This window comes from Scardinius erythrophthalmus (genome assembly GCF_964197995.2).
Source record: "Scardinius erythrophthalmus genome assembly, chromosome: 20".
Classification (NCBI taxonomy): domain Eukaryota; kingdom Metazoa; phylum Chordata; class Actinopteri; order Cypriniformes; family Leuciscidae; genus Scardinius; species Scardinius erythrophthalmus.
Genome location: NC_138240.1, coordinates 11838106 through 11855277, shown reverse-complemented (window position 1 = coordinate 11855277; position 17172 = coordinate 11838106). Strand labels below are relative to the sequence as shown.

Genomic DNA, 17172 nt, shown 5'->3' with positions numbered 1-17172 from the left:
GTCAATCATATAGTACAGGGATTTCTAATCATTTTGACAGCTGAATCAGTTTGACCTAAACTCATATATTTAAAAAATGAAACAACCTGTTTGTGGTTCTCTGGTTGGTTACTGTTCACTTTATACAGGTAAACAAAAACTAATTTAAAATATTTTTTTATTTCGATTTATTTATTTAATATTTTCATGATTTAATTATTTGCTTTTCCTTAAATCTCACACCCAAGTTTGGGAAACTGTTCTAGTATGTGCAAAACGCTTATGGTTTCTGATTCAAACCTTGTAAAGAACATGAATAAATTTGCAAATTCATACTCTATTAACAAATGACAACAACTCGTAAAAAAATGTTCAGGGTGTTTTATAATGCTCAATATCAATCTTAAGCAACTCAAGTTAAAAACTGAATTTTCTTTCATAAACATTTTTTTTTCACCCTCACAATCAAACGATCACTCATTAGAATGCTTACAAATAATTCCAGAGGAAGCTGTTTCACAATGGCTAATTTTTTTCTTTACACCCTGATTCAATGGCATTATTTCTGGCTTAAGGCTTGGATAACATACGTCATACATCATAGACATTTCTTTTTAACCAAAAACAATCACATAAAACCATGACCTGAACTGTACACATAAAAGTAAACATAACAATTGAACTTAAAATGAAATATCAGGGGAGACAAAAACAAGTGTTGTGGATGAGACAGCAGTAGATCTTTATGTCTTTTATGTCCAGTCTACTGCATGTGATTGACGACATGTTATTAAGATTCAATCAGTTTTATCGGCACGATTATCGTATTCTGGTGAACAGGTTTAAAACTGAGACAGATTCCTAAAAGACAAGAGAGAGAAAATTACATTGAGGACATGAACTTGAGGAAAAGCCAATATTGACAATATTTCACCAAAAAATACCATACCTTTGTTGATCGTGTTTTACTAAATACATTCCAAAAGCGTAGAGTTTCATCGCCTGCTCCTGTCACTATTGCTTCTCCATCTGGAGACATCGCCTTCAAGATAAAATAATAGTTTCAGTAAACAGCATTTTCATACTCATTTACAAATAAGTATGTCTAGACATTATTTAAGTAAAACAACAGAGGGAAGCAGTTCTTACCAGATAGAGCACCCTATACGAGTGGCCGGTCAATTTGGCTACTTGAGTGAGCGAGGGGTATTTCCACACGAGGATCTGATTCTGAGAGTAACCATGTGTGCTGACCTGGAGAAGACAAACATTGGACCACTCAATAAGACCCACCATCATACCTATTTGTCTGTATCTACAGCTATAATGCATGTAATAACGAACCAAAAAAAAAAAACACATCAACAATGAGCATTTGGTCAGCTGATCAGAATAAACATACCAGTTCATTGGTGTGTTTGGACCAGGCCAGGTTGCAGACTTGTGAGCCGGTGTCGATACACTGCAGCGGCTGCGCTGTGAGGGTGTTCCAGAAGCGGATGCAGCGATCTGCCGTTCCCCCTCCGGAGGCCAACAGCCCGTGCTGGTGAGGAGACCAGGCGATGGCCTTCACTGCGGCCAGGTGCTCGGTGTACTGCTGCATCGGTAACACGCTCGAGTGATTCCACACTAACAGCTGATGGGATCACAGGATTGTTTTTAGATCGTTTTTAGTCCTAAAATCTTTTTTGTGTTTATTATTCTGTAAGCACAAGCGGTCACCTTGTTGTCATTTCCACCAGAGGCCAGCAGCTGATGGTCAGTGCTCCACTTGAGTCCGCAGACCTCTTGTCTATGACCCTGCAGCCTGCGCTCTGACTGCAGAGGGGGCGTCCTGATATCTCTCTGAAGGATCATCCGGTCCCGGCTGCCCGATGACAGCTGATCTGCATTCCAGGCCAATGCACCTGAGGGCACATTTTTCATAACCGTCAAGTTTTCATAACTGGTTTACTCGCACATATATTTCAGTCACATGATGTGACTAGAACGTGAAGCACATATATTGTAAAAAAAAAAAAATTATTCCTGTGATAGTTAAGTGAATTTTCAGCATCATTACTCCAGTCTTCAGTGTCACATGATCCTTCAGAAATCGTACTAATGTGCTGATTTGGTGCTCAAGAAACATTTTGTATAATCAACGTTGAAAACAGTTTTTGTGGAAACCGTACAGTACATTTTTTGCATCAGCATTTATTTGATTTTAAATATATATTTGAATATGTTATATAATTTGATCAATTCAAAGCATCCTTGCATAAAAGTACTAATTTAAAAAAAACAATGAATTTCAATGATTTTAGCCTAATTTTTCAAGTTACTTCATGATAAGGATTTAAAAAAAAATAAAAAATCTTACCAACTCTTGCTGTGTGTCCCTCCAAGGCAAACAGCTTTTTGCCAGCAGTAGCATCCCAAATTTGTACAAAGCCTTTGTGTGTACCCACAGCGACAAGATTACCCTATAAGAGAAGTAGTAGGCCAACTGTTAGACCACAAATTCCAGAAAGCAACTTCCAAAAGTCCAAGTCATAAAGGGTTAACTCACTCTCTCCGACCAGCCCACAGATGTGACTGAATCTCCCTCCACTGATAGGTCACATAGTCGTGTTACCTGTAGACAAACCAAAGCAAAAAATAAGACCAAGTGTTCCCTAGATATTTACAGAACATAAATTTGGATAAACATCAAAAGTATGTTAAACGCATAAGGAAAATGTATATCATGCATACTTGACTGGTGCAGGCACTCCAAAGGTAAACACAAGTTCCCAGTCCAACACTAAGTACATTTAAAGAGGACCAGTCTACTAAGTTGAGGTAGAAGTCATCTTGTAGCTCTGGTGCATCTAGCACCTTAAACGGAATCTTGGAAATTTTGCGCGTCGGTTTTCTTGGCGACCGCAGCAGCTTCTGACTATAAACAAAAACAAAGCACGCAATTAAAACAATGCATTTTTACTAATCAATCCCATATTTATCAAGAGAAATAATAACTTACCTTTTGCTGCTAACAGGGGAGAGGGAGTACGGGGAAACACTGTTATCGTCAGGAGTGGATCTTTTGGCACTGAGCGAATACTAAACGCACAAACACAATGTCCACAGGTGGCATTAAAAACACGGCTCAAAACACTCAGGTGGCATCAAATGAACAGATTAGAGGATTAAATAGACTTACACTAAAGAGGCTCCTCCTCTCGGGTGTGGAGGGCTGTAGTCTTCTATCTTCTGTCTGAGGATCCAGGACCTTCTCAATCCCAGCCCCAAGCAACTCATTCTTCAGCAGGGCAGAATACGCCAAGCCATCCGCTGCCAGACAACACAGGGAATGAGAGAAATTACAACAAGTTGTATGACATAAAAGGACCGAGCATCATCCATCAAGAATGAGGTTTATAGTTCACCATAATGAAGTTACCATAAGAATTGCATTGTCAATAGCATTGGTCATTGAATTGAAGCTAAAGTATAATATACAATATAAATTCTAGATTAAAAAAATAATAATTTAAATAAGTTGAAAATTACTTGTAAATCATTTCATTTCTAGCTAAAACAAAAAAAGCAAATAAGTAAAGCTACATAGAAATATATATATATATATATATATAAAAAATAATAATAAATATTTAATAAACATGAAATTTAGGGATTAAAGCGGAAAAATAAAATCTCCAATATGAAGAAATATTATAATAGTATATAAATAATCCTAAATGAACAATGCATTGTAACATTTAATGGTCTTTGGTGGTATGTGTATTTTCATAAACTGACATCATGACTGAACAGCTTAATGAAAGCAGGTAAAAATCAATGCAGTCCTCTCCACACTCACCTTTGCCAGTATCTGATGTTGCGTCTTTGGTTTTTTTATTCTGGCTTGGAGACTTCTCGTTTTCCTGTAAAAAGGGTAAAAATACATATATATGAACTCGACCCTTCACATGCGAATTAAATGATAATCACTTTTGCTTAATTTCTGTTTATTTTTATACTTCACTCACATTTATTCTGTGGAAATTAATGCTCCAGTTAGCTCCAGCTCGAGATGGTATGAATCTGTCACCATGCTTGCTTGGTGATGACAGCGGTGACTCAGGGGTCGGGGTCAGGTGACATATCACATCTTTTACTTTCTGTAGACAAAAAAAGAAAGAAAGTATTTAAATCGCATAAAGGAAATGGCATGCAGCACGTCAAAATCAGCCAATTTCAAGTCTGCAGTACTGAAGATGATGGACTCACCATGGGGCTGGTGTTGTCATTCTGAACGTTGATCTGCCGCAGTAACCGGCGCTCATAGTCCTGATCCATGGATGTGATTCAGAAGTCAGGGAATGTGGAGATCCAGAGGCACGGAGCCTAAAACTGCATTAATGAAAAGAAAGAAGAAACAAAACGAGAAGGTTATAATGATGGAACTACAGTTAAAGCTCTACACCTTTTGAGTTAATCTGTTTGCAGAAGGATGTAAGACTCGTCAGCAAATGCCATCTGTTCAATACCGCATAAACAGGTGTTAGAGAACAGCTGCTCAAATCGACCACGGCCAAACAATAGGAGCACTGAGACAAGAATATGCTGGACAGTGGACACCAATTCCAAGTGCGTGACAATTTATTAAGAGAACCCAAGTCTATCATGTAGCCTCTTCGTTGGGTGGCCTAAGTAAACAATGACAGCCACTTTTACGGCATACATTTTATTTACACAACTGCTGAATAAAAACGTTAAATGATTATTTTCTAACAGGTAATGTTAAACAAAAGATCGATATAATGCCAAGAAGAAACCACCTAGCTACTAGATTCCTTTGTCAAAACAGCTAACTATCAACACCAGTGTTGATTTAAGCAGAATCATCTCATAATTATATATCAAACTAACCAAATTAACATGGGTATAATCATTTATAAAACAACAGAAGCTGTGGTACTGTCCTGCGCTGATTATTTTCATTTCGGTGTTTCACAATGGATTACTGAGTAGCTTGTTAGGCTAATTTGATCCCACAAGTCATCGGACCTACCTTGACAATGTTACTCGGTGAATTTATTATCTGATCGGCTCGGCCTTCACCAAAACAAAAGCGTCGAGTCAAAACCTTGCAAAATAAATGATTTGATAACGATTATAGGATACGCTGCTCCGATATTGTTAGCAAGTCGACACCGCTGTTGTTATCGATGGCTGCGCAAGGAATCATGGGACTGAGTTAGATGTTGACGTCACGACATTTGAAACAAAACAAAAACGTTGCTATATTTTTAAAAGTGCAAAGATTAAAATTTTTTTTCTACAAAAAAATATTTGTATCAAGCATTTGGTTAAAAATCACATACTATATATATTATGGAGAGTTTGTGTGTTGTATTTTTAAATGTTTATTCCAGGGATGTGAAAAAAGTACTGCGGAATTGTAAAGAACATAATACTATATGCCAAATATTTAAAATTTTGTAGCAAAAATGCATCTACTGTTTAAATAAAATAAAAAGGTAAACTTATGTGAGCATGATTGATTGGCTTGTTAGTCACATTAGGATAAATGCTACTATTTTTTATTTTTAAATAATTAAGGAAAGATTTGAGTCATGATGACTGACTACATGAATTCATAATTAAAAGTCCACATGAAATTGTAAGAGATTAAAATGTATTTCCCCCTTGAATATGTAATTATAGTACACATAATCAGTTTTAAACAGAACTCAAGTAAAGAACAGATTCCCAATAATAACAGGTATAGTAGTATTGAGGTTCTATAACTCAAATTCGTTGCACCTCTAGGTTTTTGCCATAGACTGTAAAAAATAGGTTTTTGCTGAACACAAAGGAAGATATTGTGAAAAATGTCGGTAACCAGATCTGATGGACCCCACTTCCATAGTAGGAAAAAAATACTATGGAATCATGGGGTCCATCAACTGTTTGGTTACCAGCATTCTTCAAAATATCTTCTTTTGTGTTCAGCAAAGAAAGAAATACATCCAGGTTTGAAACAACTTGAGGGTGAGTAAACATGACATAATTTTCATTTTTAAGAGAACTAGTCCTTTAATCTAGTTTATACAAATAAAAGGAAAGAGAGAAGAGAGGCAAGATAAGCTGAAATATCTTAATCAAAAATGTAAATTCCTTAAATTAGCAATGGAATCAGTGATAAAATTTAAAATGTATTGTTCATTGTTAGAAAACAAACTTTTATGTTGACAAGAACGCAGGAGACCGGAAGTTGCCCTCCTTAGCGCACCGTTGTTTATGTCCGTGTTGGGAACACTTGTTGTGCTACTATTTTATTTGATGATGAACAAGCGTCACTAAATCACGAAAACACTCTCCTGTGTAGAGTGTTTATTACTACACGGCGCACAAAATGCCACGTTCATACTTGAAAACGGACGAGGCGAGAGATGCTGCGGAGATGAAATATTTGCTTGCATCCAAAATTAGGCGTCGAAAAGAAGAAATCCATAACTACATATTAGAAAGGAGAGCTGAAGTTCACAAACGAATCAGATATCGAAGGCATCTATTCCAGAATTATCTCAGCACGAGAACGGTAAATGGTCATTTCTGTATTACACAGCATTTCTAAGACTTTAATCCATAGACGTTCTTATTGAAATCATGTTGTGCACAGCAATGTGACTAGTTTAAAATCCCAACTGAACCATACCGTACACTCATTTGTTCTGTCCATGTGCTCTAGTCACCATCACCAGATGAAGAAGATCTGCAACACAATCATGTCCCAATCCCTTCAGACCCAGACTGGTGGGAGAGAGTCGTGATGACAGAGTTTGGACCAGAAGACTGGCTTGACAAGTTCCACATCACAAGAGACATCTTCCTTCTTCTGAGCAGCAAACTCAAGCCCCAGCTCGAGCAAATGTATACCGGACAGACCATTACACTAGAGAGATGTATCGCCATGGCCTTAATGCGTTTGTCCACCAGCACAGAATATTGTTTCTTAAGCGAACTCTTCGGTGTGCCCATCCCTGTCGTCTGTCAGTGTGTGCGGGAGGTGTGTGAAGCCATCATTTTGTTACTGAAACCCCTCTACATGCAGTTACCTGCAGATCACGAACTAGAAGAAAATGCGGAGCAGTTTCATGCTCGGTGGGGTTTTCCTCACTGCATCGGTGTCATCGACTCCCTTCACATCCCCGTTAAATCGCCCGCCACGGACATGCAGGATTGCTGGAACCCGAGAGGTTGGCACTCCGTGGTTCTTCAGGGTGTGGTGAACGCACAAGGTACTTTCTGGGACGTTTGCTCCGGTTTTACAGGCAGCACGGATGACATGACCATCCTGCAGAGCTCAGAGCTGTGGACTATGGCAGAGCTGGGAGGATTCTGCTCTCAGCCACCCAAAGAACTCATGGGTCAACCGTTGGGATTTCTGCTGCTGGGGGATGCGGGTTACTCGCTTCAGACGTGGCTACTGAAATGTTATCCCTCATCGCTGAATCTAACACATCAACAGCTAACCTTCAACGTCCAATTAAACCACGGCCTTAAAGTCATCGAACATGCCTTCCAGCGCCTTAAAGCACGCTGGCAGTGTCTGCACAACAGAAATGACAGCAACTTAGACTTGGTATCCAAGATGGCTGTAGCTTGCTGTATCTTGCACAATATCTGTAATGTGCATGACAGCCCGTTTAAAGAGGAGTGGGTTGAAGCACTGAGTCAGAATGAATGTCCACAGCCCACAGACGTTTCCACGGTCTATATAGATGATCCGAACGCTGAGGCAGTTCGTTCTCTGCTCTGTAGCTATTTTGAGCAACAACAGATGAGTAAAACACTTGATCAGTCTCCAACTAGCAGCCCGGTTCTGCCGGTACCTGAGCCTCCTCAAGTTGACTGTGCTGGAACAACATAGCTTGCGTATTGACTAATCATTTTATTAGCCTTTTATAGCTGCCATTTAATATTTGAAAATGAACATGGATTAGCTGGGATGATTGTATTTAAAGTCAATCTCATATTTTATGACTCTAAGGTGATTTGTTTTATTAACTTTCATAAATGAACTTTTAATATGACAAGTTTTATTTGGTGTCTGATGTATTGATATTGTAAATAGTAGATCTATCTAAATGTTGCGTTCAAAGATATTTTTTATTTCTGTTTTGTTGAAATAAACAATAATATTGATGGCAATGCAATACGTTTTTGAGAATGACTTCAAACCTAAAGATCATCATTTATTCACGTCATGTTGTTCCAACCCATATGACTTCATTTTTAGCCCTTGGAACATCACAGACGAGGCTTAAATCTAGTCCCAGACTAAAATGCAATGTTCAGCTTGCACTGACATATCTTAAAATACGTCACTGCCATTGTTTTGTCTCAAGATGCACACCAGCAATGTTTTTTTTCTAAAGCACATTTATAAAAGCTACTTAATTGAACTGAGGCCTAACCCTGGCTTAATCTAAACCTGTATGTGAAACCGGGCCAAAAGATGTTTGTGTGTCTCAGTCCACATTGTCTCTCCTAGAATTTAAAAGTGCTGCATTAACCATGTAAATCAGTGGTTCTCACAATTAGGCTGCAGAATGAATAAAATGTATTTTATTATTAATACATAAAAATTCTAACTTAATTAAAAAAGGTTGAGATGTAAACTGAAATCACATTTATTTTTCCCCCTCAATATATATATGAAGACTTTCGATGCAAAAGCCTCTAAAGCCACCTCTGTCAAAAATGAGATAATAATATTGAGTGAATGCTGTCCGCACATACATTTGTATTCATCAAATACTTTCACTTAAAACTCGCTAAATCCCAGCCTCAGCCCATTCAGAAATGACGATACTTGGGTAGAAACCTATACAAAGGAGCCTGATAAAAATGTTAAATTAAACAAAAACTTTAGACGGACTTAGAGGCTTTTGCATCTTAAGTCTTCATACACACACAGTGTTGGACATTTTCGAGCCAAAAAGGTTGAGAACCAACCACTACTGTAAATTTTTTATACTCTACTGTTTGTTTACAAATTTAACAGTGGCTTCACTCCAATCCAGTTGGTGGCGATAGAGTATTTCCAGAACTCACTACTGGAATACACGAGTGAAACAGTTCTTCTCTTTGCGTGCAATGCGTGGTCGGTAAAGGGGAGCTAGATGGAGAGCACCATATGAGTAAAAAACAACATCTTCGCTTGTAGTAAGTTCAAGATACAAATAATTTAAATATTATAATGAACCAGATTGTAAACTCGGTTAGCGTCATGCTGTCACTTACACTGTAATGTTTTTTAAACCCATCATTCTGCCTGCTACATAACACGCTTTTTTCTTTTCATAACACGCTTACACGTAGTTGGTTATTCTGAAATTAAAAAGCACATAAAAGACACATTTCTATCATACACCCTATTTTTCTATTAATATCACTTTCTGAATCTTTTCAAAACAGTCTTGAGTAAAACAGAATCAGATATCATGATGACATCATTATGTCATACCATAAAGGTTTACAAACTTGATTCCTAAAGATCAGATTTTTTTGCAGCCTATGAAGCTCAAAAATGCTGTCTAGGTTGGCAGCTCACAAGGGTTTGAATCATCATATGAGTCATCACATTTAATACTATTAGCAGAATTGAATTAATTTCTTTTATTGCTTTTAAATCTAGGTTCTATACATGTGCTGCTTTCTGAAGTACTCAGTTTAACCTGGTCATAAGGACATCACCCAGACACTGAAAGCTTGCTCATGGCAAATAAGGATATAGCTGCGGTGGGGGGCATTCTCGTCAACCCGAAGCAGGACTTGACAACTCGCTTTAGAGCACTTTTTACTCTCCGCAACCTTGGTGGACCAGAGGCCATTAGATGGATCAGTGAAGCCTTTGTGGATGAATCTGCACTTCTGAAGCATGAGCTGGCGTACTGCCTCGGACAAATGCAAGACGAGCGGGCCATCCCTGTCCTAGAGACGGTCCTGAAAGACACTAATCAAGAGCCAATGGTCAGACATGAAGCAGGTGAGGATTACAGAGAATCATTCTCTTCCTTATTTCTTCTTTTTTTTTTGCAGAAGTCTCATTCAGTGATATTTTCAATTCTAGGAGAAGCTTTGGGAGCCATTGGAAATCCCAAAGTCTTAGATTTATTGAAGGAATATGCAGAAGATCCAGTTATTGAGGTACAGTAAACCCATATCACCCATTTATTCACCATTCGGGGGGGGGGGACACATATAGTTTAGGGACTATTACAGATGGGACTGTTTAGGGACTATTACAGTATAGTATTGTGATATTTTGCATGGGTATATTGTATCGATACATGGGCGCCAACTATCAATCTTTTCATGGCCTGAATTTTGGCTCGGGATTGCTAGTGTTGTGGTATTATTTTTTTCTGTGAAAGTAACCACATAGTGCCATCTAGAGGCCAAGTTGTATGCTTTTATATGCTGATGGGCAAATGTATGTATCTTCCTAAAACAACGATATACATTTGATTCAGCACAAAATTACATTTCATAACTGAAAATGAGCATAAAGTATTTTTGACTTCATTTGTTCATTAGTGTTGTCAACATATTCTATGTAAAACTGCATAAAACAATATATATTGTAAAACCGAATACATTAAATTGAGTGGGCAAACATTGAAATTTGCAAACATTTTTATTTGACAACTGTAATTTCTATTAGAAATCATCTAAAATACGAGTGTAAAATATTGTAAAATACCAGGAAGGAAAATATTGAACAAGGAAGGGACGAGCGAGATGGATATGAAGATGAGAACAGTCTGTCAAATTGCATTCATTCTCTTTTTGTAAAGGTGGCAGAAACATGTCAGCTGGCACTACGGAGGCTGGAGTGGCTCATGAATGGTGGGGATAAGACAGCAAAGAAGACAGATGAGAACCCCTACTCGTCCGTGGACCCCGCTCCCCCAGCCCCAAGAAAAAGTGTCCCGGAACTGAGGGCGCAGCTCTTAGACGAAAGCCTGTCACTGTTCGATCGCTATAGAGCTATGTTTGCCCTGAGGAATCTTGGGACTGAAGAGGCTGTTCTGGCTCTTGGAGATGGTGAGAAAGATTTGAACTGCGCTCTGTCCACACATGATGAAGATGCAATGCTAGGTCACATCAAGAACGTTTGAACAAAAGTTCCCAAAAAATTGTGGTCTGAAAGATTTTTAAATGTTTTTGGAAGAAGTCTCTTATGTTCACCAATGATTAGGAATACAATTAAAACAGTAATATTGTGAAATATTGTTGCAATTGTTAAAGGGTTAGTTCACCCAAAAACCCGTAAGACCTTCGTTCATCTTCGGAACACAAATGATAAAATCCGAGAGGTTTCTGACCCTCCATAGACTTTAACGTCATTGCAACTTTCAAGGCCCAGAAAGGTAGTAAAGACATTGTTAAAATAGTCATGTGACTACAGTGGTTCAAACTTAATGTTTTGAAGCGAAGAGAATACTTTTTTGTGCACAAAAAACCCCCAAACTTCATTCAACAATCTCTTCTCTTCCACATCATTTACACTACGTCAAAAGCATAGGAGAATGACGTGGAAGAGAAGAGATGTTGAACCACTGTAGTCACATGGGTCAGAAACCTCTCAGATTTCATCAAAAATATCTTCATTTGTGTTCTGAAGATGAACGAAGGTCTTACGGGTTTGGAACGACATGAGGGTGAGTAATTAATAACAGAATTTAAATTTTTGAGTGAATTAACCCTTTAAAACAAGTAATAAAAACTGAGTGAGTATATAAAAATAAAATAGAATAAAAAGTGAGTGTTTTAGTGCAATTTTCTCACGTCATGGGATCACAACACTAAGAGATAGTAAATCTTTTCCTGGATTTTTTTTGTGCGTTCCCGAGATTAGACCTTCCTTAACATAATGCCGAAAACCCGAAGTCTAGGTGGTCTGGTTGAGGAGTAGATAGAAGTGCAAGATTGGTGCGCACAGACAGAACAGAAATCATGAGTTAACAATCGCAATTTGTCTGGTGGAAAATTGCGCTAAAAACTAGTTTCTTGCATTATAAAAGCTAAATTGGCAAGGCTGCATTTTCAGCATCATTACTCCAGATCCTTCAGAAATCATTCTAATATGATGATTTACTGCTCAAGAAACCTTTATTATCATCATCAATGTTGAAAACAGTTTAATTTGATACATTTTCTCAGGATTTTTTGAAGAGAGAACAGCATTTATTTGAAATAGAAATGCTTTTTAACATCATTACTGTCACTTTTGATCAAGTCATTGCATCTTTGATGGAAAAAAGTTATAATTTCTTTCATAAATGTATTTTAGGTCTTCAGTGCAGCAGTGCCTTGTTCCGCCATGAGATCGGCTATGTGTTGGGTCAGATCCAACACGAGGCCAGCATCCCTCAGCTGCGGGCAGCTTTGGAGAAGACCGATGAGAGCGCCATGGTCCGACACGAGTGTGCGGAAGCGCTGGGCTCCATCGGGAAGGAGGCGTGCTTACAGATCCTAGAACTCTACAGGAAGGACCAGGAGCGGGTGGTGAAGGAGAGTTGTGAGGTGGCGCTGGACATGCTGGAGTATGAGAACAGCTCGCAGTTCCAGTACGCAGACGGACTGCTCAGACTGCAAAGCGCTCAGTGAAACCTCTCACACAAACGTTAATGTTACACAGCCGATCCAAATTTCAAATTTCATACATCTAAAAAATTCCAGCCAGGAAGACCTTTACATAATAAAAGCATTCATTTGACCACGTACGCTTGTCTGTGTTGTTCTGTTTTTAAGCTTTAACACTGAGTCATAAATATTTGTGATATCGCTTACTAAGTTTCTTATCTTCAGTAAGGTCATCGTGACTAATGTTAAATCCTCCACTCATGAGCAGGGGTGATTAGTACAGCTAAGAGACATGTACAACAGTATGTTCTGACTAACTAATCCACACAGCGGTCTATCTCATTTAATAAGAGTCTTCTTTAAAAAAGCACATGGAATTAAAATCCAAATGCTCTAATCCATAATTGATCATCCCTCTCTAGCATATTAAACAATTACTGTAAACAAACAGAAATGTGAAGCATTGCACTGATTGCTTTTGAATCTATATCAATTTCATATCTGCATAATTCAACTTAAAAAAAAAAAGAAGTTGCACAGTTTCATTTGAGTAAACTGCTAATTTATAGTGTGGGTGGAGGGTGACCAACCTGGATTGTTGTGCTCAGCAAAGGCTCTGAAAATGTTTAAGCCTTATTTGAGCTTGGGGGAGGAGAGAAGACCACGTACTGAAAAAAAGGCAGGACCAAGCCACTGGAGAAACACTAAAAGTAACACAAAGCAGAGAAACTTTGCAGTCAGGACAAAACTTGCAAACATGTTACACCCCTTAATGATTGGTATTATCACGGTTAATACATCCATGACCATTGCATACTGGATCTTCATTCTGACAGAAGCCTTTCATAAGAAGACTGACGATGAAATCGAAAAAGTCAGCCCTGCTTAGCCAACTTAGTTGCTTGCTGCTTAGTTTTTGCGTGTAGTTATGTATAGAGAAGGTTAGGGTGGACTGTCTTTTGTCTCATATATATATATATATATAAGAAAGAAGAAGAAAAAAATCTGTAAAAATATTCCATGACTTCAACTCTCCAAGGACTGGTTTACCTCCAGGTAATATATTCAGTTTTTGAATTCTTTTGTTCTGCACAAAAGTGGAGGACAATATTAATTAAATATCAAAACAGTTTCATATTTTTGTATGTTACCATTTGTCCTGAATGTATTAGCATTTCATTACTGTCTTCTTTTTCTGAAAAATGACACTACCATTAAAAAAAAAGTTGGGGTCGGTAAGATTTTTAAAAATGGTTTTGAAAGAAGTCTCTTATTCAGCAAAACAGTAATATTTACAATTGATATATTTTAAAATGCAATTTATTCATGTGATGACAATCATTATTCCAGGCTTCGGTGTCACATGATCCTTCAGAAATCATTCTAATATGTTGATTTGGTGCTCAAGATTTAATTTTTTATTTTATTTTTTTATTTTATATTATTATTATTATTATTATTATTATTCAATGTTGAAAATAGTTTGGATTTTTTGGATACTGTGATACTTTGGATACAGGATTCTTTAATGAATAGAAAGCTCAAAAGGATGACATCTATTTGAAATCAATTTAAAACTCTTTGCTGCCACTTTTGTTAAATTTAATGCATCCTTGCTAAATAAAAGAATTAACAATAATAATAATAATAAAATCTTACTGACTCCAAACTTAATGTTAAAAGTAAAAGTGAATGTTGGTGAATGTTATGGACAATGTCCTTTTAATTTCATATTAAGTATTTTATTGAAAAAAAAATTATCTTCTCAAAATCATTATAAATACATGACTGCTATGGGACATGTTGTTGCAAACGTGTCAATTTAACAATATTGAACTATATATTTTTTCCCCTAGTCATGATCAATTGCCTTTGTCTAGTCCAAACTTTAAGATATGCATATATATATACAAATTTATTTAATAAAAAAAATAAACCTACCCCGAGTCCATACCTTTTTGGTGTAATCTGTGTAACAACAACATACTTAACATGACGGAGAGATGAATAATATCAGATCACATGACTCAGAGGATCAGATCTGTCTGGGTCAGTGGCTCAAACAGAAAAGCTCTTCTTCTGCCTGTCAGTCAGTCAGAGACTCTGAGAGAGTTTGTGCAGCATCAGGCTCTGAGAGAACGCCAAACACAGCTGAAATTAGACATGGAACCCTTAATTATCGGCATATTGACTGCCAACACTAGTTTAACTGTTGTGTTCTGGAACTTTATTCTTTCTCAGGTTTTCTGCAAGAAGATCAAGGATGCACCCAAACCTGAGGAAATTGCGATCTAAGTGAGTAGCATTGATGTTATTAGTCAATGGACTCAGTGTCAAGACCTGTTAGATACTGTCCTAAGTTTGGATACGTTTAATAAGGATTTATATTATAGGTTAGGTTAGCCTATATAGCAGCCCAGCTGTTTTCAACACTGATGATAATAATAAGAAATTATTCTTGAGCACTAAATCAGCATATTAGAATGATTTCTGAATGATCATGTGAAACTGAAGACTGAAAATGATGCTGAAAATTCATCTTGGCCAAAAAAAATACATTTTTAAATATATTAATTGTAAATATATTTCACAATATCACTGTTTTTACTGCATTTTTGATCAAATAAATGCAGCCTTGGTGAGCATAAGACATTCTTAACAAACACTACTGATAACAAGTTTAACAACTATAGCAAGTTTGTATACTGTCTTACATGTCTGTAAATCCTTGATGAGCTTTTTGGAATATTAATCACAAACTAGTCTTCAGATATTTATTCATTTAGCTCTTTGCTCCACCACCTGCTTTATCTCAGACTCCGATGTTGAGTTATCAGTCTACAGTGTGTGCAGAATTATTAGGCACGTTGATTTTCTGATCATATATTTTTTTTTTTTCAGGCACATTTTACCAATTCCAAACCACATTAATCTTAATAATTTTGTATTTAATCATTTATAAGTGATATATAATTGTTAATGAGGGCTGGAAAATGAAAAGCGCAGTAAGTTTGTGGAGTTCATTTTTAGTTCATTGATTCAGGGTAGGAGATGGACTAAAAATGAAAACCCAAAACTTAACTGCCAGATTCTGGAAGATGAATTCTTCAAATAGTGGTACAAGAGGTCCTTCAAGAGTCACTCTCAATCTGTCTGTCTATAAAGCCTATAAAACCAGTCTTCATGTATTTTACACTTCAGCTTGTGATTCTTATTAAGTGGGGGTAATGTTTTAGGATTCTTTACCTAACCTAAGTCACTGAGATCCTGACACCTTGCACTTCTGGAGACTCCAGCTAGGTTGCAGTTCTGGAAAATGGTGGAGCTTGAGACTATTAATTCTTAATACTTTTGCAGTCCATTGAGCATTTCACTGTCCAATGGTCCTGCCTTTTCTAGTGTTGCATTAGTATTGCATCCTTCTCATGGGCATTTCATAATTTTTGAGTTAAATCTCTTTTTTGGCTTATTTTATCTGTAAAAGAAAATGTGCCTAATAATTATGCACACCTGAAAATAAGACATTTTCATTTCCAGCCTTCATGATCAATTATGCATCACTTATAAATGATTAAATACAAAATTAATAGCAGTTATTAAGATTAATGTGGTTTGGAATTGGTAAAGGAAATATTACTAATTATGGCACACTTTTTGTTTTAATTGGTGTAAAACGCCATTTAATCCCTCTTTAACTCAATTAAATTAAATTGACATTTATTTGTATAGCACTTTTCACAATACATATCGCTTCAAAGCAGCTTCACAGAAAATGCAACCCACTCCTTCTTGAGAGTGCATCTCAGACAGGATTAGGTGGATTACAGAATAGCTAACCCTTGATTAAATGCTTTCACCTTCATGAAAGACAGCTGCCATTACCAGCAATGGAATATCAGAGTCAGCGAGACATCAGCCAAAGGATTAAACTGGGATTAAGATAATCATATCAGGCTATATCACACAGTCACAGCACATTCACTGACCTTTACAATACTATAATGAACTCTGGCCTTAGTAGCTCATATCTGCATCTGAAGACATAACATTTCTTTTTCCACACAGATTGATGCCTTGGTTGTGACCCTGACGATGAAGAGGAAGAGGAAGAACCAAAGTCTTTGGGAGGGAAGGAAGGAGGGATGAGGAAGACGATATAAGATAAAAGGAGGAACCGACTACATTTGACCCAGAAGTGGACGGACAGAAATTCTGCCAGGATTTAAATCCATGTATTTGACTCATGAGGTTAAAAAGGTGTCACTGAATTCATTTATGACCAATCCTCTCTATCTGTCTTTCTCTCATCTATTAGTCTTTCTCCACAAGCCCCAAATCTCTTGTTCAACCTCCATAGTTAACAAAATGTAATCTTTCTTTGTAAGCGCTGCTCATTTCCACCTGTTGTAATTTACCAAAAAATACAAATCTTCTGATGTGCTTTGAAGTCTGACTCTGTAGGTTTATTATTATATTATTATATATTTTGCTAGATTTAGCCAAATAGATGTCAATTTCTATCTGTCTCAGTCCCTTAAATGAATACAACATAGAGAGTCCTCGGCT

General features: G+C 37.1%; 3 protein-coding genes across 3 annotated transcripts; 2 read left to right on the top strand and 1 right to left on the bottom strand.

Moving 5' to 3' along the window:
* Positions 1-163: 163 nt before the first annotated feature.
* On the bottom strand, positions 164-5205 carry fzr1a (fizzy/cell division cycle 20 related 1a). The gene is made up of 14 exons (XM_081348890.1): positions 5018-5205; positions 4234-4356; positions 3993-4124; positions 3824-3887; positions 3164-3294; positions 2984-3063; positions 2716-2899; positions 2531-2596; positions 2342-2444; positions 1702-1886; positions 1382-1615; positions 1129-1233; positions 929-1021; positions 164-840 (listed from the first exon to the last, which is right to left on the bottom strand). Exons 2-14 carry the CDS (start codon positions 4300-4302, stop codon positions 799-801), a joined length of 1488 nt encoding a protein of 495 aa, XP_081205016.1. The 5' UTR covers positions 4303-4356; positions 5018-5205; the 3' UTR covers positions 164-798.
* A 1003-nt stretch (positions 5206-6208) lies between these two features.
* Positions 6209-8233, top strand: LOC308680656 (uncharacterized protein). Its single transcript, XM_081348889.1, has 2 exons — positions 6209-6550; positions 6701-8233. Exons 1-2 carry the CDS (start codon positions 6365-6367, stop codon positions 7880-7882), a joined length of 1368 nt encoding a protein of 455 aa, XP_081205015.1. The 5' UTR covers positions 6209-6364; the 3' UTR covers positions 7883-8233.
* Positions 8234-8807: 574 nt separating this feature from the next.
* On the top strand, positions 8808-12744 carry dohh (deoxyhypusine hydroxylase/monooxygenase). The gene is made up of 5 exons (XM_081348888.1): positions 8808-9180; positions 9653-10003; positions 10088-10164; positions 10815-11064; positions 12314-12744. The coding sequence occupies exons 2-5, from the start codon at positions 9733-9735 to the stop codon at positions 12628-12630; spliced, it is 915 nt and encodes a 304-aa protein (XP_081205014.1). The 5' UTR covers positions 8808-9180; positions 9653-9732; the 3' UTR covers positions 12631-12744.
* Positions 12745-17172: the final 4428 nt, after the last annotated feature.